Below are 27,537 nucleotides of genomic sequence, written 5' to 3'. Positions count from 1 at the left end.
GACTGCCCACAATAAAAGGCCACTCTGAAAGGTGCAGTTTTGTTTTATTGGGGGGGGGGATACCAGTCAGTATCTGGTGTGACCACCATTTGCCTCATGCAGTGCAACACATCTCCTTCGCATCATCCGTGAAGAGAACTCATCTCCAACGTGCCACCGCCAGCGAATGTGAGCATGTGCCCACTCAAGTCGGTTACGACGACGAACTGGAGTCAGGTCGAGACCCCGATGAGGACGACGAGCATGCAGATGAGCTTCCCTGAGACGGTTTCTGACAGTTTGTGCAAAAATTCTTTGGTTATGCAAACCGATTGTTCCAGCAGCTGTCCGAGTGGCTGGTCTCAGACGATCTTGGAGGTGAACATGCTGGATGTGGAGGTCGTGGGCTGGTGTGGTTACACGTGGTCTGCGGTTGTGAGGCTGGTTGGATGTACTGCCAAATTCTCTGAAACGACTTTGGTGACGGCTTATGGTAGAGACATGAACATTCAATACACGAGCAACAGCTCTGGTTGACATTCCTGCTGTCAGCATGCCAACTGCACGCTCCCTCAAATCTTGCGACATCTGTGGCATTGTGCTGTGTGATAAAACTGCACCTTTCAGAGTGGCCTTTTATTGTAGGCAGTCTAAGGCACACCTGTGCACTAATCATGGTGTCTAATCAGCATCTTGGTATGGCACACCTGTGAGGTGGGATGGATTATCTCAGCAAAGGAGAAGTGCTCACTATCACAGATTTAGACTGGTTTGTGAACAATATTTGAGAGAAATGGTGATATTGTGTATGTGGAAAAAGTTTTAGATCTTTGAGTTCATCTCATACAAAATGGGAGCAAAACCAAAAGTGTTGCGGTTATATTTTTGTTGAGTATATTTGCGCACACCAGCGGCTGAAATACAGAGTGTGCACTGTGCGAGCCCATCGAACCCTCTTGTTGCACGTGTCAGCCAAATTCCAGGTGACACGCACGAACATCTAGCACTGCTTATTTGGCACATAGAAAATATGCCCCACAAACGTGCGTGTGGTTCGTGTGCCCCCCCGCAGGTGAGGCATCTCTTATCTAATCACAGAGTGACATCTTGGTCTCTGCGCTGACAGGACTGGGGGCGTGGCTGGCTGCCCACAGCTGTTGAGACATTTCCGGTTCTGGACATCAGAGCTGCAGCACCAGGGCTTAATTTAAGGGGGAGCAAGCCGGAGCACGCTCCAGAACCTCGGACGCGCACTCCGGAACCTCTGACGTTGGCTCCGCCAGCTATTTATCCCTTTATCTACGGCGATGGCAACCACGCCATATTTTCCATATGTATCAAAGTGCATTGTTAAGCTAACACCAAGGGCTTTCCAATGATATATAGTGTATTACGGTAAACGTAAGCCTGTGATGTCATAACGCAGAGGAAAAACACGGAAGTTTCACACTAGTGCGCCGCTGATTCTCATTACCGTAAGTTCTCATGTAAGCCCTCACTCTGAAAAATTTCAACACTGACAGCAAGCCAAGAACCGGTGCTTTCCAACAGTATGCTATATGTTGCATATATTATGGTAAAGTGCGTTCATGACTTTTGAAACGAGGGAAAAGTATGAAAAAGAGCGCAAAAGTGACAGAAACGTACAGAGACAGACAGCAAACATAAATGTAGTAATTTTTGAGGAAAAGGCAGGGTGTTAGTGTCATTTGTGAAGGTGTGTGTGCGTTTGTGTGGGTGTGCAGTTTATTTTAAGTGTGGCGCACAGAATTGTTCGCAAGCCCCCCCCACCCTTCTTGTTTTTCTGCACCGGAGCCACCCATCCTCTGTGCTCCGGGACCTCCCACTTTACAAATTAAGCACTGTGCAGCACACATCCCGTGTTTTGACAGATGCGTGCATCTGTGTGTTTGTGTGGAAATAAATAAAAATATAAAAAAATAGACTGCAGCAGGCGATCTGAATGTCATGTCTGACGGGACACGCATGTCGGGCCATGAGGGCTGTGAGCAGCGTGCCGCAGGACCAGGACAAACCAACAGCATGACAAATACGCCACTTTCAGTCACGTACCAGCAGAAATGCGTCATACCAAACACCGTTTGGTCAGTTATCACAGCGCTTTTTTCTGTTTTTAGAAAATACATTTATCTGCTTGTTGATTTTAGCCATTTCACGCTCCTGTTACAAGACAGTAATTGTGGTGCAGTGGTGACGTTTCCATCTGGTAATCAGAGGGTGTGGGTTCAAATCCTGTGAATGGTATTTTTTATTTATTTTTTTAACGAGGGTTATTTAACCGTGGGCTTTTTGTATTTCATCCCCTTTTATGTATTATTTATATCAACCCAGTGATATTCACTAATTATACAGCTGGTTTTTATTTTATTTTCTCCACATCAGCGGCACGATGTGGTGCACCTCGTCCCATGGAACACAGGAACACAGTGCGAGCAGCTGCAGCTGCTGTGCAGCTGTGTTTCTGCTCGAAAGACACCGTCACGTGCACAAACCGTCGTACCGGCATTGTGCATGCCTGCCAGTTGGCGCAATGTTTCGTGGTGCGCTGGTACGAACTCTACCACTGTGAGTCACTCTGAGTTGTACGTATTCGCACTATGTGTGAAGTGGCCCTAACTCACCTACGTGTAAGTCGCGATTCAGTTTTAATCGTGGTCAAGTTGTGGACTCCAAAAATTTAGACTACCTGCAAAAGTCAATTCTGATTTGACCGTTTTTGGGAGGGATCGTCGTGCGGACAATTCTGGAAGATTCAAAGTTTTGGATGTGTGTGGCGGGTGCGTGTGTTGTGGGTGCATGTACAAATTCTGGTCCAATCTGAACTGGCAGTCAGGATCTAAAGAGGAAGGTCACGTCCAAAAATTTTGAATCATCAGGAATTGTCCACACTGACAAAGCCCTCATCGCTGACACACAGCAGCCGAAGGAGAAAAAGATCCCAATCCACCACCAGATGAAGAAATCATTGCCCCCCTACCAGGTCAATCGCATCTGTAATTCCCCATGTTTCCACTGAGCCGTTAAACTTTTCAAGTTTCGTTGTAGCCTCTAACAAATGAATGTGTGATGTAGTTTTGTGCGCTCTAGAGCAGGGCACTAATGAGTTACACACTTGCTGTTCATGTGTTGTGCAACATCCCCTGTGGACAAAGTGTCATTGTGTTGGCTTTGTAATAACACCGGTTGTTTTTTGTTTTTTTGTTTTTTTTAATCTGTGAACAAAGCGCAGAAGCAGGAGAGGACGCTGCTCTCGGCTGCCCAACGGCTTTGAAGGATGTTCTTTTTCTTGTTGTCACCTGGGTAATTTAAATTTTAGTTGCTTCGGCTCCTCTGGAGAATTCTCGACATGTAGAGGACATCTAATTGCTGTCCTCATTTCTAATGCAGTGCAATTAATCTCAAATCTCTCTTGAGTCATCTTGGCTGATCTTTCCTCTTTGTTCACCTCTTCCCTGCTCCTTCTTCTTCAATCGGCCTCCCTCACCCGATGTACTCCCCCTTTGCGATCATTTTCCACATAGGTGGCCCAGCTTCCTCTGTCCGTGAGCGACAGTCGATGGCACCATATCTGCATCACCTGGACAACCAGAGACGGCTTCTGGGAGGCGTACCAGGATGGCGAGCGTCTCGGCACTGGGGACAACCTGGCCCCTTGGCACCCAATTAAACCCGGTGGGGTGATCATCCTGGGCCAGGAGCAGGTAAGAGCAGTAGAGAGATGGTACAGGTAGCGATGGTGTTCGCTGTTGCACTTGTGTGTGAGTGTGTGTGTGTTTTCCTGATTTCATTGAGATCCTCGTGTGTATTCAGCCAGCAGCGCAGATCAGGGAACAGGGGAGAGGAAGCAGAGGAGCTCTTCTCACGCTACCACAGCTCTTTTACAATGAGCTCATTCATTTTGGTCTAAACAACACTGCGATGCCCTTGAGCGCACCATTCTACCCATTAACTCCATTACACCATCAAGTATAGACTTAAGAAATACACAGTGGAGAATGACTAATTCGCACTGAGATGAAGTCAAACTAGTACATTTGTCATTGTACGAGTTGTATGAAGATTAAATACATGTAACTTTGTTTTTCAGTTAGTTTCTGATGATTGTACAACCACTAAAATACTTGAATATATACTATAATAATATGTATACGAAAAAAAAAAGAAGATGGATTAAAAATAAGATGGATAAAGATAAAAAAAAACTATACGGATTTGAATCACGTGTGATTACACCAGACATGCTAGAACCATCGTGCGCATGCGTGAGTTTTTTTCATGTGTGTCGGTGACGTCATTCGCCTGTGGGCAGGCTTTGAGTGAGCACTGGTCCAGCCCTCTTGGCTGAAATCCTTTGTCTGAGACGCTGTTGCAGACGGCGCGCGTTGCTTTATCAAAAGTTTTTCAGGACCTGTGAGGGATATCCGAGTGGACACTATTCGAGAAATTCTGCTGGTTTTCGGTGAAAAGTTTAACGGCTGATGAGAGGTTGTGGAGTTTCTTTCGCTTTAAGGACAGCTCACAAAGCAGATCGGCGCGGCGGGGTCGGAGGTGGCGTCCGTCTGGCTGTTTCGAGCTGAAAACATCCTAATTTAAGTCTCTGTTCACCCAGGACATCGTCAGAGAACAGAGAAGTTTCAGAAGAAGTCGACATGAGGAGTTTATGCGGACATTCCACTGTTAAAGGAGATTTTGTAATGAAAGAACGTGCGGGCAAATTCGCCGAGTCGGTTCCATGACGACGATGCAAATCCGTCTGCACCACGACATAAAAAACACCTCCGTGTTGAAAACCATTTGTAAAATTCAGGCGGCTTTTGATGGCTTTCAACAAGTGAGTATCTGAGAAATTGTTTAACAGCTGGGCATGTTCCAACTTGTCTGTTAAGGTTTCCAATGGAGGTGTTTTTCCTGTCGCAACCCCCCGCGGTTGGGTCCGGCCCGACATGCGAATCTGCCCGCACGTTCTTTCATTACAAAATCTCCTTTAACAGTGGAATGTCCGCATAAACTCCTGATCCCGAATTTTTCTGAAAGTTCTCTGTTATCTCACGAGGTCTTGGGTCCACAGAGCCTGAAATTAGGAAGTTTTCAGCTTGAAACAGCGAGACGACGCCATATATATATATATATATATATATATATATATATATATATATATATATATATATATATATATATATATATATATATATATATATATTTCAACTGTGAGAGACAGAATCTAAAAAAAAAAAAATCCAGAAAATCACATTGTATGATTTTTAAATCATTAATTTGCATTTTATTGCATAAAATAAGCATTTGAGCCCCTACCAACCAGCAAGAATTCTGGCTCTCACAGACCTGTTAATTTTTCTTTAAGAAGCCCTCTTATTCTGCACTCTTTACCTGTATTAATTGCACCTGTTTGAACTTGCTACCTGTATAAAAGACACCTGTTCACACATTCAATCAATCACACTCCAAGCTGTCCACCATAGCCAAGACCAAAGAGCTGTCTAAGGACACCAGGGACAAAACTGTAGACCTGCACAAGGCTGGGATGGACTACAGGACAACAGGCAAGCAGCTTGGTAGAAGACAACAACTGTTATGATTATTTATTAGGAAGTGGAAGAAACACAAGATGACTGTCAGTCTCCCTCGGTCTGGAATTCCATGCAAGATCTCACTTTGTGGGGTAAGGATGATTCTGAGAAAGCTCAGAACTACACAGGAGGACCTGGTCAATGACCTGAAGAGAGCTGGGACCACAGTCACAAAGATTACATTAGTAACACATGATGCTGTCATGGTTTAAAATCCTAAAGGGCAGCAAGGTCACCCTGCTCAAGCCAGCACATGTCCAGGCCCGTTTGAAGTTCACCATTGACCATCTGGATGATCCAGAGGAGGCATGGGAGAAGGTCATGTGGTCAGATGAAACCAAAATAGAGCTTTTTGGAATCAACTCCACTTACCATGTTTAGAGGATGAGAACAACCCCAGGAAAACCATCCCAACCGTGAAGCATGGGGGTGGAAACATCATACGCTGGGGGTGCTCTTCTGCAAAGGGGACAGGACGACTGGACTGTATTGAAGGGAGAGTGGATGAGGTCATGTATTGCGAGATTTTGGCAAACAACCTCCTTCCCTCAGTAAGAGCATTGAAGATGGGTCATGGCTGGGTCTTCCAGCATGACAATGACCCCAAACACACAGCCAGGGCAACTAAGGAGGGGCTCCGTAAGAAGCATTTCAAGGTCCTGGAGTGGCCTGGTCAGTCTCCAGACCTGAACTCAATAGAAAATCTTTGGAAGGAGCTGAAACTCCAAACCTCAAAGATCTAGATTTGGAGAAGATCTATATGGAGGAGTGGACCAAAATCCCTGTTGCAGTGTGTGAAAACTTAGTCAAGAACTACAGGAAACGTCTGACCTCTGTAATGGCAGACAAATGTTTCTGTACCAATTCTTAAGCTCTGTTTTTCTAGGGGGTCAAATGCTTATTTTATGCAATAAAATGCAAATTAATTATTTAAATATCATACAATGTGATTTACTGGATTTCTTTTTTAGATTCTGTCTCTCACAGTTGAAGTATACCTATGATAAAAATTACAGACCTCTCCATTCTTTGTAGGTGGGAAAACCTGCAAAACTGACAGGGGGTCAAATACTTATTTTCCCCACTGTGTGTGTGTATATATATATATATATATATATATATATATATATATATATATATGTGTGTATATATATATACTCAACAAAAATAGAAATGCAACACTTTTGGTTTTGCTCCAATTTTGTATGAGATGAACTCAAAGATCTAAAACTTTTTCCACTTACACAATATCACCATTTCCCTCAAATATTGTTCACAAACCAGTCTAAATCTGTGATAGTGAGCACTTTGCTGAGATAATCCATCCCACCTCACAGGTGTGCCATATCAAGGTGCTGATTAGACACCATGATTAGTGCACAGGTGTGCCTTAGACTGCCAACAATAAAAGGCCACTCTGAAAGGTGCAGTTTTATCACACAGCACAATGCCACAGATGTCGCAAGATTTGAGGGAGCGTGCAGTTGGCATGTTGACAGCAGGAATGTCAACCAGAGCTGTTGCTCGTGTATTGAATGTTCATTTCTCTACCATAAGCCGTCTCCAAAGGCATTTCAGAGAATTTGGCAGTACATCCAACCAGCCTCACAACCGCAGACCACGTGTAACCACACCAGCCCAGGACCTCCACATCCAGCATGTTCACCTCCAAGATCGTCTGAGACCAGCCACTCGGACAGCTGCTGAAACAATCGGTTTGCATAACCAAAGAATTTCTGCACAAACTGTCAGAAACCGTCTCAGGGAAGCTCGTCTGCATGCTCGTCGTCCTCATCGGGGTCTCGACCTGACTCCAGTTCGTCGTCGTAACCGACTTGAGTGGGCAAATGCTCACATTCGCTGGCATTTGGCATGTTGGAGAGGTGTTCTCTTCACGGATGAATCCCGGTTCACACTGTCCAGGGCAGATGGCAGACAGCGTGTGTGGCGTCATGTGGGTGAGCGGTTTTCTGATGTCAGTGTTGTGGATCGAGTGGCCCATGGTGGCGGTGTGGTTATGGTATGGGCAGGCGTCTGTTATGGATGAAGAACACAGGTGCATTTTATTGATGGCATTTTGAATGCACAGAGATACCGTGACGAGATCCTGAGGCCCATTGTTGTGCCATACATCCAAGAACATCACCTCATGTTGCAGCAGGAAAATGCACGGCCCCATGTTGCAAGGATCTGTACACAATTCTTGGAAGCTGAAAATGTCCCAGTTCTTGCATGGCCGGCATACTCACCGGACATGTCACCCATTGAGCATGTTTGGGATGCTCTGGACCAGCGTATACGACAGCGTGTACCAGTTCCTGCCAGTATCCAGCAACTTCGCACAGCCATTGAAGAGGAGTGGACCAACATTCCACAGGCCACAATTGACAACCTGATCAACTCTATGCGAAGGAGATGTGTTGCACTGCATGAGGCAAATGGTGGTCACACCAGATACTGACTGGTATCCCCCCCCCCAATAAAACAAAACTGCACCTTTCAGAGTGGCCTTTTATTGTGGACAGTCTAAGGCACACCTGTGCACTAATCATGGTGTCTAATCAGCATCTTGATATGGCACACCTGTGAGGTGGGATGGATTATCTCAGCAAAGGAGAAGTGCTCACTATCACAGATTTAGACTGGTTTGTGAACAATATTTGAGGGAAATGGTGATATTGTGTATGTGGAAAAAGTTTTAGATCTTTTAGTTCATCTCATACAAAATGGGAGCAAAACCAAAAGTGTTGCGTTTATATTTTTGTTGAGTGATATGGCTGCGTTCCCCCTTGAACTGCCACCTTATCATGGTGGGGGAGTTTGCGTACCCGGATGATCCTAGGAGCTATGTTGTCGGGGGCTTCACGCCCCTGGTAGGGTCTCCAATGGCAAACAGGTCCTAGGTGACGGGTCAGACTAAGGGCAGTTCAGAAGCTCCTATGAACAGTGTGATATCAAGGACCGAGACGTTGCCCGGTATGGCAGAGCCGGGGCCCCACCCTGGAGCCAGGCCTGAGGTTGGGGCTCGCGCGCGAGTGCCTGGTGGTCAAGCCTTAGCCCACGGTGTCCGGCCGGGCTCAGCCCGAAAGTGACATGGGCCTGCCCTCCTGTGGGTTCAGCACCTGCAGAGGAAGCCATAGGGGTCGGGTGCAGAGAGGACTGGGTGGCAATCGAGGGTGGGTGGCCCAGCGGACCGGTCTGTACTCACAGCCTCTGGCTGTTGGGATGTGGAACGTCACCTCCCTGGGGGAGGAAGGAGCCTGAGCTTGTGCGGGAGTTTGAGAGGTACCGACTAGAGATAGTTGGGCTCACCTCCATGCACACGCTCGGGCTCTGGTACCCAACTCCTGGAGAGGGGCTGGGTGCTCCACTTCTCTGGCGTTGCCCACAGAGAGAGGTGGCGAGCTGGGGTCGCATTGCTCATTGCTCCCCAGCAATGAAATCCATCCTGAGTAGCTTAAGTCTCTGGATGTTGTGGGACTGTCTTGGTTGACACACCTCTGCAACATCGTGTGGTGGTCGGGGACAGTGCCTCTGGATTGGCAGACCGGGGTTGTGGTCCCTCCGTTTAAGAAGGGGGACTGGAGGGTGTGTTCTAACTATAGGGGGATCACACTCCTCAGTCTCCCCGGTAAGGTCTATTCCTTACCGGAGAGGAGAATTCGGCCGATAGTCGAACCTCGGATTCAGGAGGAGCAGTGTGGTTTTCGTCCTGGTCACGGCAAACTGGACCAGCTCTACAACCTCCATCGGGTGCTCGAGGGTTCATAGGAGTTCACCCAACCAGTCCACATGTGCTTTGTGGATCTGTAGAAGGCGTTTGACCAGGTCCCTCGAGGCACCCTGAGGGCGGGGTGCTCCAGGAGTATGGGATCCGGGGTCCTTTGCTAAGGGCTATCCGGTCCCTGTACAACCGCAGCAGGAGCTTGGTTTGCATTGCCGGAAGTAAGTCAAACCTGTTTCCAGTGCACGTTGGCCTCCGCCAGGGCTGCCCTTTGTCATCGGTTCTGTTCATTACCTTTATGGACAGAATTTCTAGGTGCAGCCAGGGTGTAGAGGAGGTCTGGTTTGGGAACCACAGAATCTCATCTCTGCTGTTTGCGGATGACGTGGTTCTGTTGGCTTCGTCAAATCAGGACCTTCAGCGTGCACTGGGGTGGTTTGCAGCCCAGTGTGAAGCGTCCGGGATGAAAATCAGCACCTCCAAATCCGAGGCCATGGTTCTCAACCGGAAAAAAGTGCCTTGCCCTCTTCAGGTCGATGGAGTGTCCTTGCCTTAAGAGGAGGAGTTTAAGTATCTTCGAGTCTTGTTCACGAGTGAGGGACAGATGGAGCGTGAGATCGACAGATGGATCGGTGCAGCATCTGCAGTGATGCAGTCGCTGTATCAGACCGCCGTGGTGAAGAGACAGCTGAGCAGGGGGGCAAAGCTCTTGATTTACTGATTGATCTACATTCCGACCCTCACCTATGGTCATGAAATTTGGCTCATGACCAAAACAACAAGATCACGAGTACAAGCGGCTGAGATGAGTTTCTTTTGGAGGGTGGCTGGGCACTCCCTTAGAGATAGGGTGAGGAGCTCGATCACTCGGGAGGAGCTCGGAGTTGAGCCGCTGCTCCTCCACATTGAAAGGAGCCAGCTGAGGTGGCTCAGGCATCTTTTCCAGATGCCTCCTGGACGCCTCGCTGGAGAGGTGTTCCGGGCACGTCCCATCGGGAGGAGGCCCCGGGGAAGACCCAGGACATGCTGGAGGGACTATGTCTCTCAGCTGGCTTGGGAATGCCTCAGGGTTCCCCCGGAGGAGCTGGGGGAGGTATGTGTGGATCGGGAGGTCTGGCCGGCTTTGCTTGAGCTGCTGCCCTCACGACCCAACCCCGGATAAAGCGGAAGAAAATGGATGGATGGATGGATGGAAAATAACTCCATTAATGTCTATTCTGTCATTTGTACTAAGTTAAAATATAACACGTCTTTGGATGGATATATGGCTGCGATGCTATGCGCGCACTGATTGGCTGATTACTGGGCAGATTTTTACCACATCGGACCAGTTTCCATGACACTCAGTCCGAAACGCATATTTTCTTTACAAACCAGAAGCTTAAAATGCAGTTAGAAAAAGCATGTCGGACATGAACGTACTCCATAAATATCTAAAGAGTATCTGAAAAAACACACAGATTGAAGCTTAACGACCGAACCACGTGTTAGCTAGCTCTTCATGGAGGTGAAGCGAACAAGTCAGACTACAAGCCGTCAGCAACTTTCATATTCGGGCGATAATGTAAGATTGCGTGTCTATGTATATAATAGCCATATAATAAATGAATTATTAACCTCACTTGCTTGGTCTGTACTGACAACATGTCGGTCTGATAATTCCCCATACAGACCTCACAGTCATTTAATAATCCTTTAATATCACATGTTACAACAAAAATCTGCCCTATACTCAAAAAACAGCCCTCATAAGATACAAGAAAAAAACAGAGCTGATCAATAATACACTTTTCCTATCAATTTTACTGCCCTGGAAACTGTGGCAATAAAATCAGTTTGATACCAATCTTAAAACGGCAATACAAAGAAAAGACATTGAAAATACCAGGCTTTGTAACACCCCGCTTTTCATCCAATCAGGAGCCGCCATTTCTCGGTCCCACCAATGACACACCCCCATTTTGTGTTACCCTGGTGACGAGTGCAGGATCCTGATACAGAATCCAGATCATTTCATTCAACCCAGATGTCTGATCAAAGTGAGAGAGTTTTGGCCTCCCCAGCAGGGAGAATTCTACAACTTGAGTTTCATACTGAAGTTGTGAAACATCAGTGAAGAGGACACTCATGACTTTATAGAGAGACATAAGAACATTCCATAATTTACATATTTCTTCTTCCTTTCTTCTTTTTTTATAGCACCAAATCACAACAAACAGTTGCCCCAAGGCGCTTTATATTGTAAGGCAAAAGCCATACAATAATTACAGAAACACCCCAACGGTCAAAACGACCCCCTGTGAGCAAGCACTTGGCGACAGTGAGAAGGAAAATATTTACATGCTTTACCTGCATTATTTGTTCTACATGATTCATGTGTATGATTATTGTTCTTTATTTTTGTTGTAATATGTGATAAATATCTTATTACATCTCTGTTTATATATCGCACCATGTATCATGCCCCAATTAACCTGTATCGGACGATATATATATATATATATATATAATGTGTATACATATTGTGCAATATTTGTATTGCTATATATATAGTGCATCCAGAAAGTATTCACAGCACTTTTGTTATCTTATTCCAAAATAGATAATTTTTTTCCTCAAAATAATAACAATGTCAAAAACTTGTTTTTAGATTTTTGAAAATTTATTAAAAATAAAAACCTAAGAAATCACATGTACATAAGTATTCACAGACTTTACCATAAAGCTCAAAATTGAGGTCAAGTGCATCCTGTTTCCACTGATCACCCTTAAGATGTTTCTACAGCTTAATTGGAGTCCACCTGGGGTAAATTCAAGTGATTGAAGAGAATTTGGAAAGACAAACACCAGTCTACATATAATGTCCCACAGTTGATGGTGCATGTCAGAGCACAAACCAAGTCAAAGGAATTGTCTGTAGACCTCAGAGACAGGATTGTCATGAGGCACACTTCTGCTGTTTTGAAGTTCCCAGTGAGCACAGTGGCCTCCATCATCTGTAAATGGAAGAAGTTTTGATCCACCAGGACTGTTTCTGGAGTTGGCCACCCGTCTAAACTGAACGATCAGGAGAGAAGGGCCTTAGTCAGGGAGGTGACCAAGAACACGATGGTCCCTCTGTCAGAACTCCAGAATTCCTCTGTAGAGGGAGGAGAACCTTCCAGAAGGACAACCATCTCTATTGCAATCCACCAATCAGGCCTGTATGGTAGGGTAGCCAGACAGAAGCTACTCCTTAGTAAAAGGCACATGGCAGCCCACCTGGAATTTGCCAAATGGCACCTAAAAGACTCTTTAAAAATTCTTTGGTCTGTTGAGACCATCCCTACAGTGAAGCATGGTGGTGGCAGCATCATGGCTGTGGGGATGTTTTTTAGCAGCAGAAACTGGGAGACTATGTAGGATTGAGGGAAAGATGAATGAAGCAATGTACAGAGACATCCTGGATGAAAACCTGCTCCAGAGCACCCTTAACCTCAGACTGGGGCGATAGTTCATCATTCAGCAGGACAATGACCCTAGCCACAATATCAAATGACTGACTTCAGGACAACTCTGTGAATGTCCTTGAGTGGCCAAGCCAGAGCCCAAACCTGAATCCAATTGAACATCTCTGGAGAGATCTGAAAATGGCTGTGCACCGATACTCCCCATCCAACCTGATGGAGCTTGAGAGATGCTGCAAAGAGGAATGGACAAAACTGCCCAAAGATAGGTGCGCCAAGCTTGTGGCATCATAATCAAGAAGATTTGAGGCTGTAATTGCAGCCAAATGTGTATCAACAAAGTTTTGAGCAAAGGCTGTGAATACGTATGCAGTGGTGGGCACAGATAAGTAAAAAATTAACTTCGATAACAGACAATCAGATAACTGAAAAGTTATCTTTGATAAAGATAAAACAATAAACCACCCAAAAATGTATCGGAAGTTACAAATAACCGATGAATTCCAGTATTGTCTCTGATACATTTGCAACTACGTACTAACAAACAATTTGAGTTTTAACACCACGATCGCTTCTGGTAGCATCAAAAGCGACAACAGACCCAAACAATGAGCCCACTTGCCCCCTGCTGGAAGCTCTTGCTTACTACAAGGCTTCCAGCACAGAAGCAAGCTGAGAGCAACCAAAGCTCAGCTCTCTACCCAATGACAATGCTCTGGTCAGGCGGAGGTCTTGGAAAATAAAGAAGTGCTGACTTATGGTTTTGATTTATAAATAACATTAATACCGATAGAATAACTCCATTAGTGTCAATTCTGTCATTTGTACAAAGTTAAAATATAGCATATATCTTTTAATGTTGAATTATGCACTAATTCTGAGGTTTTGTAACAAACACAGACAGATCGCAAAGGATTCTGGGTAAAATGTGCCTCTGCTAAACACTTCTCCTTTGTCTTCAGAGGATAGAGCGGTTCCTTCTCAAAGCAGCTCTTCTCTGTTTTGCAGATTTTAAGTTTAATAAATATTTGTAGCTGTTCAGCTTTATTTACCAGGTTATCGGTCTAAAAATTATCGGACAAAAATTTATCGCAAGATAATTTGTCCGATAATGGTTTTTAAAGTTATCTAAAAAGATGAGCCGATAATGAAAACATTATCTTAATAATTATCTTATTATAATTGTTGGGAAAGTGTCAGTACACGGACCCACAACAGGGGGCGCAAATGAACGGACAATGGAGTAAGTCAAATAACAAGGCTTTACTGTTGTGAACGTGCACAACGAATACAACCAATCACGAAATGGACAACAGTCAATTCACAAAAGTGTCGTGTGGGCAGGCTCGAAGATAGGAGACGCCTCTCCAAGGTAAGACCTGAACCACACGGCTTCCTCCGCCACAGGACCCCGGAAATACTGGAGCCGCCAAGTCCCGAACTCCCAGGTGGCCACTGCCTCCGCGTGTCGGACCTGGTACTGCTGGCGAGAAACAAAGAACAGTTAGATGGGGGCGCGTTTGCACCCAAGACTCCGAACAGCAGGGAAGTTACCTCCACCTCTCGTTGGAACAGTAATCCACAAGCTATGCACTAATCCAAAAGGATACACTCCGTCAGCTTTGATACGTTACCTCATAGGTAGAAACGATATCTCGGCAATGAGGTGGAGGTGCCGTCCTGCTGATATACCCCACAGATGATTGCCGTCAGCTGTCTCAGGTGATGGGTGACAGCTGTCACCGTAGCTGCTCACGCGAGGCGGCGGCGCCCTCTGGTGCCTGGAGCCCGCACTCCAGGCAGGGCGCCCTCTGGTGGTGGTGGGCCAGCAGTACCTCCTCTTCAGCGGCCCACACAACAATAATTATCGGTTATCGGCTTATCGGAACTGTGCCCACCACTGTGCTTATGTATGTGTGATTTCTTAAGGGCCCCTCCACACATAGTAAGAATGTGGTCGAATTGCACATGAACTGTGCATGAAACAAGAATCATATGCAATACGTGTAAAATTGGCTAAAAGACAGAGTGTGCCCTGTGAGAGCTCATTTCATCCCTCTCACGGCAGGTGTCGGCCAAATTCCAGGTGATACACACGAACATCTAACACCACTGACTTGGCACTTAGACAATGTGTGGCCATTCATTAACATGAAATCAGTCAGCAGACGATCACTTTCGAGCTGAATGTGAAATTTGTCTAAGTGCCCCCACGACTATGGAGTTGCAAAACAGCAACGCACATGTGGTGCATGTGTCTCGCGCCCCCCTCCTCCACGCCCTCCAACACGTGGCATGCCGGGGGGAGCACACATGCATAAAATACTTATATGTATTTATAGATCTGATCACATGGGGGCCGGACAGCGAGGTCTAAGCACACACAGCATGGGGAGGTGCCTGTCAGCTGATCACAGCACACTGACAGCTGGATGATGGCTCAGTGCACACATTACAACACAGAAACCACCGCTGGGACAGTTATATAAATAATTACGACAATACCTGCATACACAATTACATAACAAATAACAAAAATGAATAATAACATAACACAGAGAGTGACACGTTGATCTGGGCACTGAATGGACAGGGGGGCATGTCTGCTCACAGAGGCTGCTGTTGTAATGTGTGCTCCCGGACGTCCCAGCTGGCAAACATGTATGGTGAACTTACAACATTCCTCCATGATGCGTGTCTCTGCCTGCTTGTCTCACGTGGAAATACATAAAACATCTTTAGGCTTTGCACCAGGTTTCAGTGGCTGCACACAGCACACCACTTCTATGTCCTTGTTTTTTTTAGGCATTTTTCCACACCATTTACAGGCCAGCAATGGTAACGCAGTGGTACAGTTTGTGGCTGGCAATCAGAGCTTTTGTAAATTGGTAGGTTCGAATCCCGTGGGTGGAATGTATTGAACCAAAGAAAACCACTTTCGATCAGAGCCCTCTGTTGAACCCTCTCCATAGCATGATGCGCACTCACCAAATGACGGAGACTGAAAAGGCTGTGCTTTGTCAATTTTCCAGTTTCATTCCTTCCTCTTCCATCACGTTTTTGCAGTGCGCCCTCAGATTACATTTCAATCATGGATCAAATACATTTGGCAGTAAAGTTTGTAGATATGACCAACTTTACAACACAGAGTCAGAAAACGACGCTCAAATGGCCCGCAATTCATGGAGAGAAATTACATGTACACAGGGCTGGATCCAGAGTGAAAATCTGACAGATGCATTTTTGCCCAATGACAAAATAAAAATTGTACGCATGTTGTTATTCAGTAATCTTCAATATTTATTCAGCTTTTCTTATTGTGCACCTGTTCTATGGAATGGTCTTCCTGCGACCGTGAGACAGTCAGAGTCCATGAACATTTTTAAGTCAAGACTTAAAGCCTATTTTTATTCTCTTTCTTATGAATAGTTTTTATTTTTTTTATCTGTTTTATTCTTTTACTTCTGTTTTTAATTATGTATTTGAATTTTTTTATATTTATTTATTTTAATTGTTTTATGTTGAACTGTTCTATATGAGGTGCCTTGAGATAGATTTTGTTGTGATTTGGTGCTTTATAAGCCGATTAAATTGAATCCTTTCAGGCATTATTGGCATGAATGTCTTTCCATATATCTGAACTGAGCTCTTGCAGCTGGCTGTGCTGCACGTCAGGAATTTGTAAAGAAATACAGCACGTCTCATTTTGGGAGGAAAAAAACGTTTTAGTCGATTGTAGTTTCTTGTCTGTATTACAATGTTTGTTAGAGGTGTCATTTTATTTAAAGCAGCAATTCGTTTTGAAGTCATTAATACCGACCGGCCACGCAGCATTTCGAGCTGTGTGAACGTAACGGAGGACGATTCTCGTTTCTTGACTGCAACAAGACAAGAGTCCCAGTTAGTGACTTTAATACACACAAAAGTGACTCACTATATTTTAATGGCTTTGAGAGGGGTTAAGAAGTGGACTTGCCATTTCTGAAGAGCAGCGAATCAAAGAACCAATGAGCTAGTGGATCGAAGCATTGCTTCAGTGGTTCACGGCTTCAAAGTGGAGTCGCGCTGCAGAAACGGTTGATTACAGACCCGCTGCAGACCAAACCCTGAATATCCAACCTTATTTGTACGTACGTATGACTCTGAAACTCGGAAAAATCCATATAATTTGCGGACAATCCGTATAGGTTGACATGTGGTCGGAAAACCACCAAAAATGTAATTTCACTCATCATAGAATGCCTTTCACACTATTGTCTGAAAACTATTTATAAACCACTCACCGTTTCTTGCTGAAATAAGCACCCAATTTTCCTTGCAAAACTTTTTTCCTGGATGCCATGATCATCGACTCGACTGGACTGATGCTATGTTTGTTTGATCCGGTTTGAATTTTCTTGTGTACACCTGCATGATGCATTGTGGAATCAAATCAAGAGCTGTGTTCACCGCAGGGACACGTTTGGCACTATTCTGGATTATTTGAGGGGTTTTTTTTTCCCAATGATGAACAATGTGTAAAAAAATCTGCAACTGCATCGGTCCAAACTGGTCTGAATCTGGGCCTGGTCAATACCATTGATTTGGAGGTTGATATTTGTATAAAGATGTGGAGCTCATTGAGGGACAAAATAATCCAGAAAAGGCCACTTTTCCTGTGGTAAATTACATAAAGACATGATGGAGAACTTTAAAGGGGTCATGGGCATGTCAACGTCATTGCATGGCCACAGAGCTGGAGAAGCATAAATCAGGCTTTAGGATTTTAAGGTACCACTCCGCAGTGGACTTAGAAAAAAGAGTGACTTGACTAAATGTTTTTAATGCACATAATGCCTGGTGCTTATTTAAGGCACGCCTTTATTTTTTTCAGATGAAGTTTTGACCCGGTCATTAAATGAGGCAGGTCCCGATTCAAGGTCAGGCGTTTAAGCAGGGAAATATGTAAGCCTAATTGATGCTGAGGATTTCTTGTAGATCGTTCGGTGCCTCCTAACTGTAACTAATCCTTTACATACACATAGCAGAGTTTGTCCATTTTGTCTGTTTTATACATATAGCAGATTTTGATTATAAATGGACAAAATTCACTGGTCCACCTGAATCCATTACATGCAAGTTTATATGTATACCTTATCACATGTCTTATCACATCAGCTTTGGACTCAGGCTTATACAGATACATCTGGGCATGATACAGGGTGTGATACGTAAACAGATGTAAAAAGATATTTATCACATATTACAACAAAAATAAAGAACAAGGACCATATACACTCAACAAAAAAATAAACGCAACACTTTTGGTTTTGCTCCCATTTTGTATGAGATGAACTCAAAGATCTAAAACTTTTTCCACATACACAATATCACCATTTCCCTCAAATATTGTTCACAAACCAGTCTAAATCTGTGATAGTGAGCACGTCTCCTTTGCTGAGATAATCCATCCCACCTCACAGGTGTGCCATATCAAGATGCTGATTAGACACCATGATTAGTGCACAGGTGTGCCTTAGACTGCCCACAATAAAAGGCCACTCTGAAAGGTGCAGTTTTATCACACAGCACAATGCCACAGATGTTGCAAGATTTGAGGGAGCGTGCAATTGGCATGCTGACAGCAGGAATGTCAACCAGAGCTGTTGCTCGTGTATTGAATGTTCATTTCTCTACAACAATCGGTTTGCATAACCAAAGAATTTCTGCACAAACTGTCAGAAACCGTCTCAGGGAAGCTCATCTGCATGCTCGTCGTCCTCATCGGGGTCTCGACCTGACTCCATTTCGTCGTCGTAACCGACTTGAGTGGGCAAATGCTCACATTCGCTGGCGTTTGGCACGTTGGAGAGGTGTTCTCTTCACGGATGAATCCCGGTTCACACTGTCCAGGGCAGATGGCAGACAGCGTGTGTGGCGTCGTGTGGGTGAGCGGTTCTCTGATGTCAGTGTTGTGGATCGAGTGGCCCATGGTGGCGGTGGGGTTATGGTATGGGTAGGCGTCTGTTATGGATGAAGAACACAGGTGCATTTTATTGATGGCATTTTGAATGCACAGAGATACCGTGACGAGATCCTGAGGCCCATTGTTGTGCCATACATCCAAGAACATCACCACATGTTGCAGCAGGATAATGCACGGCCCCATGTTGCAAGGATCTGTACACAATTCTTGGAAGCTGAAAATGTCCCAGTTCTTGCATGGCCGGCATACTGACCGGACATGTCACCCATTGAGCATGTTTGGGATGCTCTGGACCGGTGTATACGACAGCGTGTACCAGTTCCTGCCAATATCCAGCAACTTCGCACAGCCATTGAAGAGGAGTGGACCAACATTCCACAGGCCACAATTGACAACCTGATCAACTCTATGCGAAGGAGATGTGTTGCACTGCATGAGGCAAATGGTGGTCACACCAGATACTGACTGGTATCCCCCCCCAATAAAACAAAACTGCACCTTTCAGAGTGGCCTTTTATTGTGGACAGTCTAAGGCACACCTGTGCACTAATCATGGTGTCTAATCAGCATCTTGATATGGCACACCTGTGAGGTGGGATGGATTATCTCAGCAAAGGATAAGTGCTCACTATCACAGATTTAGACTGGTTTGTGAACAATATTTGAGGGAAATGGTGATATTGTGTATGTGGAAAAAGTTTTAGATCTTTGAGTTCATCTCATACAAAATGGGAGCAAAACCAAAAGTGTTGCGTTTATATTTTTGTTGAGTGTAATTATCGTCAACACCATTTGTCAAGAAAGAACAAGGAGCCCTCTCTTCTCCTTCTTGGTTCCACTCGGCCATTCAGTGAAGAAGTTCACATCACTCTCTGTTTTCCTGGTGATGTTCTTGTTCTTATGTCTCTCTATAAAGTCATGCATGTCCTCTTCACTGATGTCTCACAATTTCAGTATGAGACAAGCTGTAGAATTCTCCCTGTTGGGGAGGCTAAAACTCTCTCACCTTGATCAGACATCTTGGTTGAATGAAATGATCTGGATTCTGTATCAGGATCGTACACTTGTCACCAGGGTAACATAAAATGGGGGGGTGTCATTGGTGGGGCCGAAAAATGGGGGTTCCTGATTGGATGAAAAGGGGGGGAGATACAAATCCTGGTATTTTAATTTTTTTTTTTTTTATCACCCTGTTTTAATATTTGTATCACCCTGATTTTATTGCCACACTTTCCAGGGCAGTAAAACTGGGCAGATTTTTGTTGTAATATGTGATATACTGTATATATATATATATATATATATATATATATATATATATATATATATATATATATATATATATATAAACATTTGTTTTGTTTTGTTTTTGTTATTTTTTTGTATAAGATCTTACAGTCCCCTTTCAGTGTCCTCATGGCTTCCCAGGGAGCTGTGGTCCACACTGGTCTATGTAGTTACCTACCCACCTGAAATGTGTCATTGCACTACTGGTGGAACCACAGACATTGATTCAAAGTGGCCCCATTGAAAAATATTTACAGTTTTTCTCCATTGATTTGGCTCATTTCTTGAAAGTGAGATGACATTCCTATAACTATAAGGTAAATTGGCCAAACAGACTTACAGTTCTTCGCAACACTTCAGATAACCAGCAAAATGTCATATGTCTCCCAAAACGTTCATTCTTGCTTCAAAATGAAGTCCCTCTCCCATATAAATAGTCAGTATCATAAAAATGGCATAGATCCTTCTCAATTGCTTTGGCACATTTTCATTCATGTCGTCCTCCTGTCAAAATAAACTGGACGGTGCAGCACAACTACATGGATCCTCATCACATGCTCATATCGCTCCAAAAACAGTTTACCCATGTGTCAAAACTAAATACCTTTCTCACACAAATCATCAGTGCCCCCAAAATGCATTGTCCCTTTGGCATTGTGTAAGTACTGCAAGTCAAAATGCTTAGATGTTTTGTCTTTATGGCAGAGGTCTAGCTAAAGGAATACAATTTTCACACCACACACACTGCACTCATTCTGCTGAGGAAATTGTAACTATTTTTATTCACAAGTAAATTTCTACACATTACTGTAGGTAGGAAAGAAAAAAAATACAAAGAAAAATGTATACAATATACTAAGTATACAAAATACAAAAACCTGCAAAAACAAAACAAAATACATTACAGTATATAAAAAAAAACAGTCAAGCATCACAAATAAAATACAGTAACATTCTGACTACTCTGTGTCACTCCCCTCTCTCTCCTGGTCACCCTCCTCATCTTCCTGGCCATCCATCCACTGCAGTCTGTATGGCCATAAATTCTCATCAACATCGCATCTGATGTGCTCTCTAGCAATGCACCGTGGGAAGAAGCGCCGTGAATGCCTGAGCCATCCTCTACACTGATCGCCTGTTATATCATCACAGGCAGCATCCATCGCATTGAGGAGGGACCTCTGGTTCTGAGCATGATGTTTATACACTCTCCATCTCCAAGCGGAGAAAAATTCCTCAATAGGGTTAAGGAATGGAGAATATGGAGGTAGTGGGACATTATGCATCCCTGGATGCGTGTCGAACCATGCCCTGATGCGTGGGCCACGGTGAAAGCTGACATTGTCCCACACAACGACAAACTGGGGTGGGTGGGGCCCTTCGAGATCCCTCTCATTTTCTGGAACTAAATCCAGATACAAACGGTCCAGGAAATGGAGGAGTTTCTCAGTGTTGTATGGGCCCAAGCTTGCCATGTGTGTGGCCACACCATTTTCAGATATAGCCGCACACATGGTAATATTTCCCCCCCGCTGGCCGGGGACATCCATTGTGGCCCGCTGGCCAATGATGTTTCGGCCACGCCTGCGGCCCTTGGCCAGGTTGAACCCTGCCTCATCAACAAATACTAGGATATGGGGGGTTTCATTCCCCTCTAGTGCCAGGATTCTCTACAAAAGAGAAAAATAAACCAAATCAGTCATATAGATGGGTCACACGGTCACAGCAGTAATACTCTTCACAAAGTCAATATAACCCACTGTGGTTCCAAACCTAGAGTGCAGGCATATGCAGAGGTTCTGCGGTTTGGAAAAATGCTGTGGTCAGATACTGTATTGTAAAGCTGGATTCCAAAGGTAAAGAGGATACTGGTAACCCTCAGAAATTGGAACCTCTGCATAGTGTAGGCTATACAAACTGATAGACCATGAATAATTGGCTTACCTGCACATACTGGTACCGCAGCTCTTTCACTCTGTATGTGTTCCGTTCAAATGGTACTCTAGATCTGCTTCATGGTCATGAGGTTGTTCTTCAGTACCCGGTCTATTGTGGATATGCTGATGGAGTTGATGTTTTGGAAGACTGTGTTGTTTTGGAAGATTGTGTCACGGATCTGTGTTAGTATGATTGCATTATTTGCAATGACCATGTTGCAGATCTCTCCTTCTTGGGGATCGGTGTGCAGTCGTCTTCTCCCACCTATATGATGCTGTCGCCCAATCCTGCTCATAGACACAGACAACATGACTATTTGTAGTGTTTGTCTTATGTCTTTGTTACATATTGTCAATCACTGTAATGACTGTATTGCGTACTGCTTCATTCTGCTATCATTCTATAGCTTTTGTAGGCTACTGTACTTACAAATGCACTGCAATACTACTGTAAACTGCAACGCTGTATTTTGTCTAATTTACAGTACAACCATATTTTGTTTGTCATGCTACAATAGTGTGCTGTATCATACTGTGACATTGAGGTGAGATTTTGCAGTAGCCTATGGGCCCACACGTACACATACACACACACACACACACACACTGAATCAAACACGGTAACAGTACAGTAAGTTTCTTAGAGAATTCTGTAGTTCCGTCATTGCCTGAGTGCATACCTGTTTTCCCGGTGAACGGTTTGTATGATGGAGGAGACTGTGGAGCGTGGCACATTAGGCTGCACTCGGCGCCCTGCCTCTGCCATTGTGAGGCGATGGTTGACTACATGGTCAATAATGGTGGCCCGAATTTCATCCGGGACAGAATGATGTCTGCGAACTCCTCTTCCTCCTATTCCACCACACACCCTCAATCCTCCTCCTCTTGCTCTTCCTTCTCCTTCCCTTCCTCCAGGTGGAGGTTGGCCTTGTACTTGCGGTCTCTCCATGTTGACATTGGAAAAAGTAATAGCACCAGGCCAAGCTGTATATATACAGCAATGCCAGCATTCAAAATCATAGACAACACCTGTCAGGTAACTCAACAAACTGATGGATTGGTCACCTGTAATGTGGGACACTCCTCCTCGTCAAAACCTGCTTTCACCTGTTACCTACTCACCTGATTGTCATGAATGTATGAAATGTTCCAAAATATGTGTGCTGTATTGTATTCCAATTTCTTAACTAATTTTGACAATTGAGCAGACTATTCTGCAGATGATGACTTATACAATGAAATTGTGCTGACATGTTTTGGAAAGAACAACCATTACACTGAGAACCAACCAATTGGGACAGATCAGCAAGATGCACTTTTTTGAAAAATGTTCTAAATGTAGGCTGATTGTGTTAAATGTAGGCCACTTGTACATAACCATTTGCAAAGATGTACTAAGTGCTTGGAACATGTACAAGGCATTTGAAATGCGATGAAAGCAATGAGAAATGCCATTCTGTTTTGAGAAACCGCACGTTAGTTTGGGGATTTGTCCATGTCATCTCAGTTTCTAAGAAATGAGCCAAACCAATGAAGAAAAACTGTAATATCAAAACACATCAAACAATATTGATTGTCATCAGTTCAAATTGTGACTTCACATTCTTGCCTTACTGATGTTAAGCTGCTGTGTCTCTATTAAGGACATAGTTGGAGGTCGCTTTGATGCCACGCAGGCCTTTGTAGGCGAGCTGAGCCAGTTCAACATGTGGGACAGAGTGCTGCGACCTGTGGACATCGTGGGCCTAGCCAACTGTTCGGCTTACATGCCTGGAAACGTAGTTCCTTGGATCGACGCTAACGTTGAAGTGTTTGGCGGCGCCAGTAAAGCTGCACTGGAGATTTGTGAAGATCGTGCATTTGATTCCTAAAGGACGTGATTGAAGGTGACCAGTAATACAGTCACTGGGATCAAGAAGCTGTTCCACTGTTGCTTCTATCAAATCCCAAAGAAAGCATTACCACTGCACCATTATGACATATCTATAAGGCCTGAGTACATTTTCTGGAAGACCCCATGTTTAGTGGACTCAAAGTCAACGCTTTGCACATCATTTGATTTTGATCCTCAAACCACTACGGGACACTTTACTCATCTGAAGATGCTGTTTACTGTGAGCCGGCCAGTCTGTGTTCTCTTCACTAGATGTGCTTTCATTTAACGTCTCCTTGAAAACAGCTTTGTTGGTTGCATTCTGTATGCTGATGATGCTGCACTGTATTTGTAAGGTTCAACAGGCTTTTGCTGTGCTGTGGACTGATGTGTAACTTCCTCATCAAATGTGAAGCAAATGGACCAGAAAAACTGTGACCACTGGTAATTTTCAGACATCCTGACATGGCCGATTATTGCTTGAGCAGCGAACCGAAAAACACAAATGACAGTGAAGGTTCTTGTCAGAAAAAACACACATGGAGTGCCGCCAACAAATGCAATGTGATGAAATTATGTAAATGTGTGTGTGCTTGCATGTGTTCGTGTTTTGTTTGTTTATGCCAGGGTTTGTCTTGTCACAGATTATGACAGGGGTTGGAGATATTGTCGTTATTGTAAATCTATGTTTAATACCTCTTTGCCTCTTGAACAGCTGCCACATCCCAACCCGTCCACAGCTTTGTGGATGGGTTGGCTCTGCTTTAGGCTAATAGCAGCATCGCTCAGCTGCCCGGGACCGACATAAAAGGAGCTATAAACATCGGCCGAGAACCCGGTGAAGACTCAGACTGGGTTTGACCTTCAAGAACAATCTTTAGTTCTGCATCCCTGTAGCAGCAGTCATCTGTGTTTATGAATGAGTGCAGCACTGGTTGCTCAAATATTTACACTCAACAAAAATATAAACGCAACACTTTTGGTTTTGCTCCCATTTTGTATGAGATGAACTCAAAGATCTAAATCTTTTTCCACATACACAATATCACCATTTCCCTCAAATATTGTTCACAAACCAGTCTAAATCTGTGATAGTGAGCACTTCTCCTTTGCTGAGATAATCCATCCCACCTCACAGGTGTGCCATATCAAGATGCTGATTAGACACCATGATTAGTGCACAGGTGTGCCTTAGACTGCCCACAATAAAAGGCCACTCTGAAAGGTGCAGTTTTATCACACAGCACAATGCCACAGATGTCGCAAGATTTGAGGGAGCGTGCAATTGGCATGCTGACAGCAGGAATGTCAACCAGAGCTGTTGCTCATGTATTGACTGTTCATTTCTCTACCATAAGCCGTCTCCAAAGGTGTTTCAGAGAATTTGGCAGTACATCCAACCAGCCTCACAACCGCAGACCACGTGTAACCACACCAGCCCAGGACCTCCACATCCAGCATGTTCACCTCCAAGATCGTCTGAGACCAGCCACTTGGACAGCTGCTGAAACAATCAGTTTGCATAACCAAAGATTTCTGCACAAACTGTCAGAAACCGTCTCAGGGAAGCTCATCTGCATGCTCGTCATCCTCATCGGGGTCTCGACCTGACTCCAGTTCGTCGTCGTAACCGACTTGAGTGGGCAAATGCTCACATTCGCTGGCGTTTGGCACGTTGGAGAGGTGTTCTCTTCACGGATGAATCCCGGTTCACACTGTTCAGGGCAGATGGCAGACAGCGTGTGTGGCGGCGTGTGGGTGAGCGGTTTTCTGATGTCAATGTCATTGATGGCATTTTGAATGCACAGAGATACCGTGACGAGATCCTGAGGCCCATTGTTGTGCCATACATCCAAGAACATCACCTCATGTTGCAGCAGGATAATGCACGGCCCCATGTTGCAAGGATCTGTACATAATTCTTGGAAGCTGAAAATGTCCCAGTTCTTGCATGGCCAGCATACTCACCGGACATGTCACCCATTGAGCATGTTTGGGATGCTCTGGACCGACGTATACGACAGCGTGTACCAGTTCCTGCCAATATCCAGCAACTTCGCACAGCCATTGAAGAGGAGTGGATCAACATTCCACAGGCCACAATTGACAACCTGATCAACTCTGTGCGAAGGAGATGTGTTGCACTGCATGAGGCAAATGGTGGTCACATCAGATACTGACTGGTATCCCCCCCCCCCAATAAAACAAAACTGCACCTTTCAGAGTGGCCTTTTATTGTGGGCAGTCTAAGGCACACCTGTGCACTAATCATGGTGTCTAATCAGCATCTTGGTATGGCACACCTGTGAGGTGGGATGGATTATCTCAGCAAAGGAGAAGTGCTTACTATCACAGATTTAGACTGGTTTGTGAACAATATTTGAGGGAAATGGTGATATTGTGTATGTGGAAAAAGTTTTAGATCTTTGAGTTCATCTCATACAAAATGGGAGCAAAACCAAAAGTGTTGCGTTTATATTTTTGTTGAGTATATATTATGGAATGGTTTCTGAAAGTGAAATGATAATCCACAGTACCCAGGGGTTCACATATTTTTTTACGGTCAGTTCTCGAACTTTCAGGTGGTACACATTTTATGACACTCTGATTGCTATTCCTCATCTGTTTTCCGTTTCTTTTCTTTTTCTTTTCTTTTTTTTTTGTTCATCTGCTTCCTAAAATATATGTTCTCCATCCTCTCTGGCTCACTAATTCACAGCTTTACTGCTCCTCTCAAACTCGTACAACTTGTAAAACTCTCCGAACATCCCTTTTATCTCCATCTTATGGGTGTCAGTGGATGTCTCCTTTTTGACACTTAAATTGAGCTGTGATTTGATACTGACTTTACTCAGATTTGATGCTTTTTGGTGTTTTCATTTCTCAGGAATTAAAGTATTATACTTTTACCTAACAGGTAAATGCATTTAAACTCAACCAAATCCTTAAAGCTACAGTGTGCAGGATTTTAGGACGCTCATTAGCAGAAATTAAATATTGCATTCTTGACCATCAGTTCATTAAATTACTTGCAACAATGAATCAATGCATTTTCATGAGCACAGAATGAGCCTTTTGGTGTCTGCATGGGAGTAGCCCCCCTCTTGGAGGCTGCCATGTTGCAGCACCATGTTGTTACAGTAGCCCCAAAGGGACATACTCTGTATTTTGCATTTGCAACATGGCCGGAGGACTGAAGGAAAAACAGGAGAGGGATCAGTGGTTACTCGTGCATGCTAACAAGTTTGAGAAGCCTTGTTTTTGTGAAATGGAGGATCAACACTTGCCTACACAATTTAAATGTGAAGGAAAATAAAACTGACTGGTAACGACAGTGCAGTCTGCAACCTGACCAATAACTGACACTAAATTCCACACATAGCTTTAAAATTTCCTCATTTTTTGTTCACTCCTGCATACACAGAATGCAGAAAGCTCCAAAGTGATGACGTCACAGCTTCTTGACAACTGCTTGGCTGGTTCTACACAAACCTTTGCTAGGGGGAATATGAAATTATTCACAAGAGCCTCGTCGACATTCTACTTTTCTGATGAGGTAAAACCACAACATCAAGGGGAAAATCGCTACAAATCTGATCATGTGGAAAGTTGTACAGTGGGGTAAAAACATATTTAGTCAGCTCCTGATTGTGTAAGTTCTCCTACTTAGAAAGATGGAGGTCTGTAATTTTCATCATAGGTACACTTCAACTATGA

General features: G+C 44.3%; 1 protein-coding gene and 1 long non-coding RNA gene across 3 annotated transcripts in view; one reads left to right on the top strand and one right to left on the bottom strand.

The window, feature by feature from the left end:
- Positions 1–24,030, top strand: part of nptx2a (neuronal pentraxin 2a) — a 56,648-nt gene extending 32,618 nt beyond the window's left edge. For both annotated transcript variants that reach the window (XM_034190707.1, XM_034190706.1), the window contains exons 5-6: positions 3,522–3,701; positions 23,591–24,030. In XM_034190707.1, coding sequence (XP_034046598.1) covers positions 3,522–3,701; positions 23,591–23,818 — 408 coding nt within the window. In that variant the 3' untranslated portion in view covers positions 23,819–24,030. The remainder of the gene's footprint in view (positions 1–3,521; positions 3,702–23,590) is intronic.
- LOC117528134 lies at positions 1,506–24,764 on the bottom strand. The gene is made up of 3 exons (XR_004565679.1): positions 24,683–24,764; positions 9,668–9,672; positions 1,506–1,519 (listed from the first exon to the last, which is right to left on the bottom strand). It is a non-coding gene; the product is annotated as an uncharacterized LOC117528134 (long non-coding RNA).
- Between the last annotated feature and the right edge of the window lie 2,773 nt (positions 24,765–27,537).

This window comes from Thalassophryne amazonica, chromosome 16, assembly GCF_902500255.1.
Source record: "Thalassophryne amazonica chromosome 16, fThaAma1.1, whole genome shotgun sequence".
NCBI lineage: Eukaryota > Metazoa > Chordata > Actinopteri > Batrachoidiformes > Batrachoididae > Thalassophryne > Thalassophryne amazonica.
The sequence above is the reverse complement of the archived record's forward strand: the minus strand, read 5'-3'. Positions and strand labels throughout refer to the sequence as shown.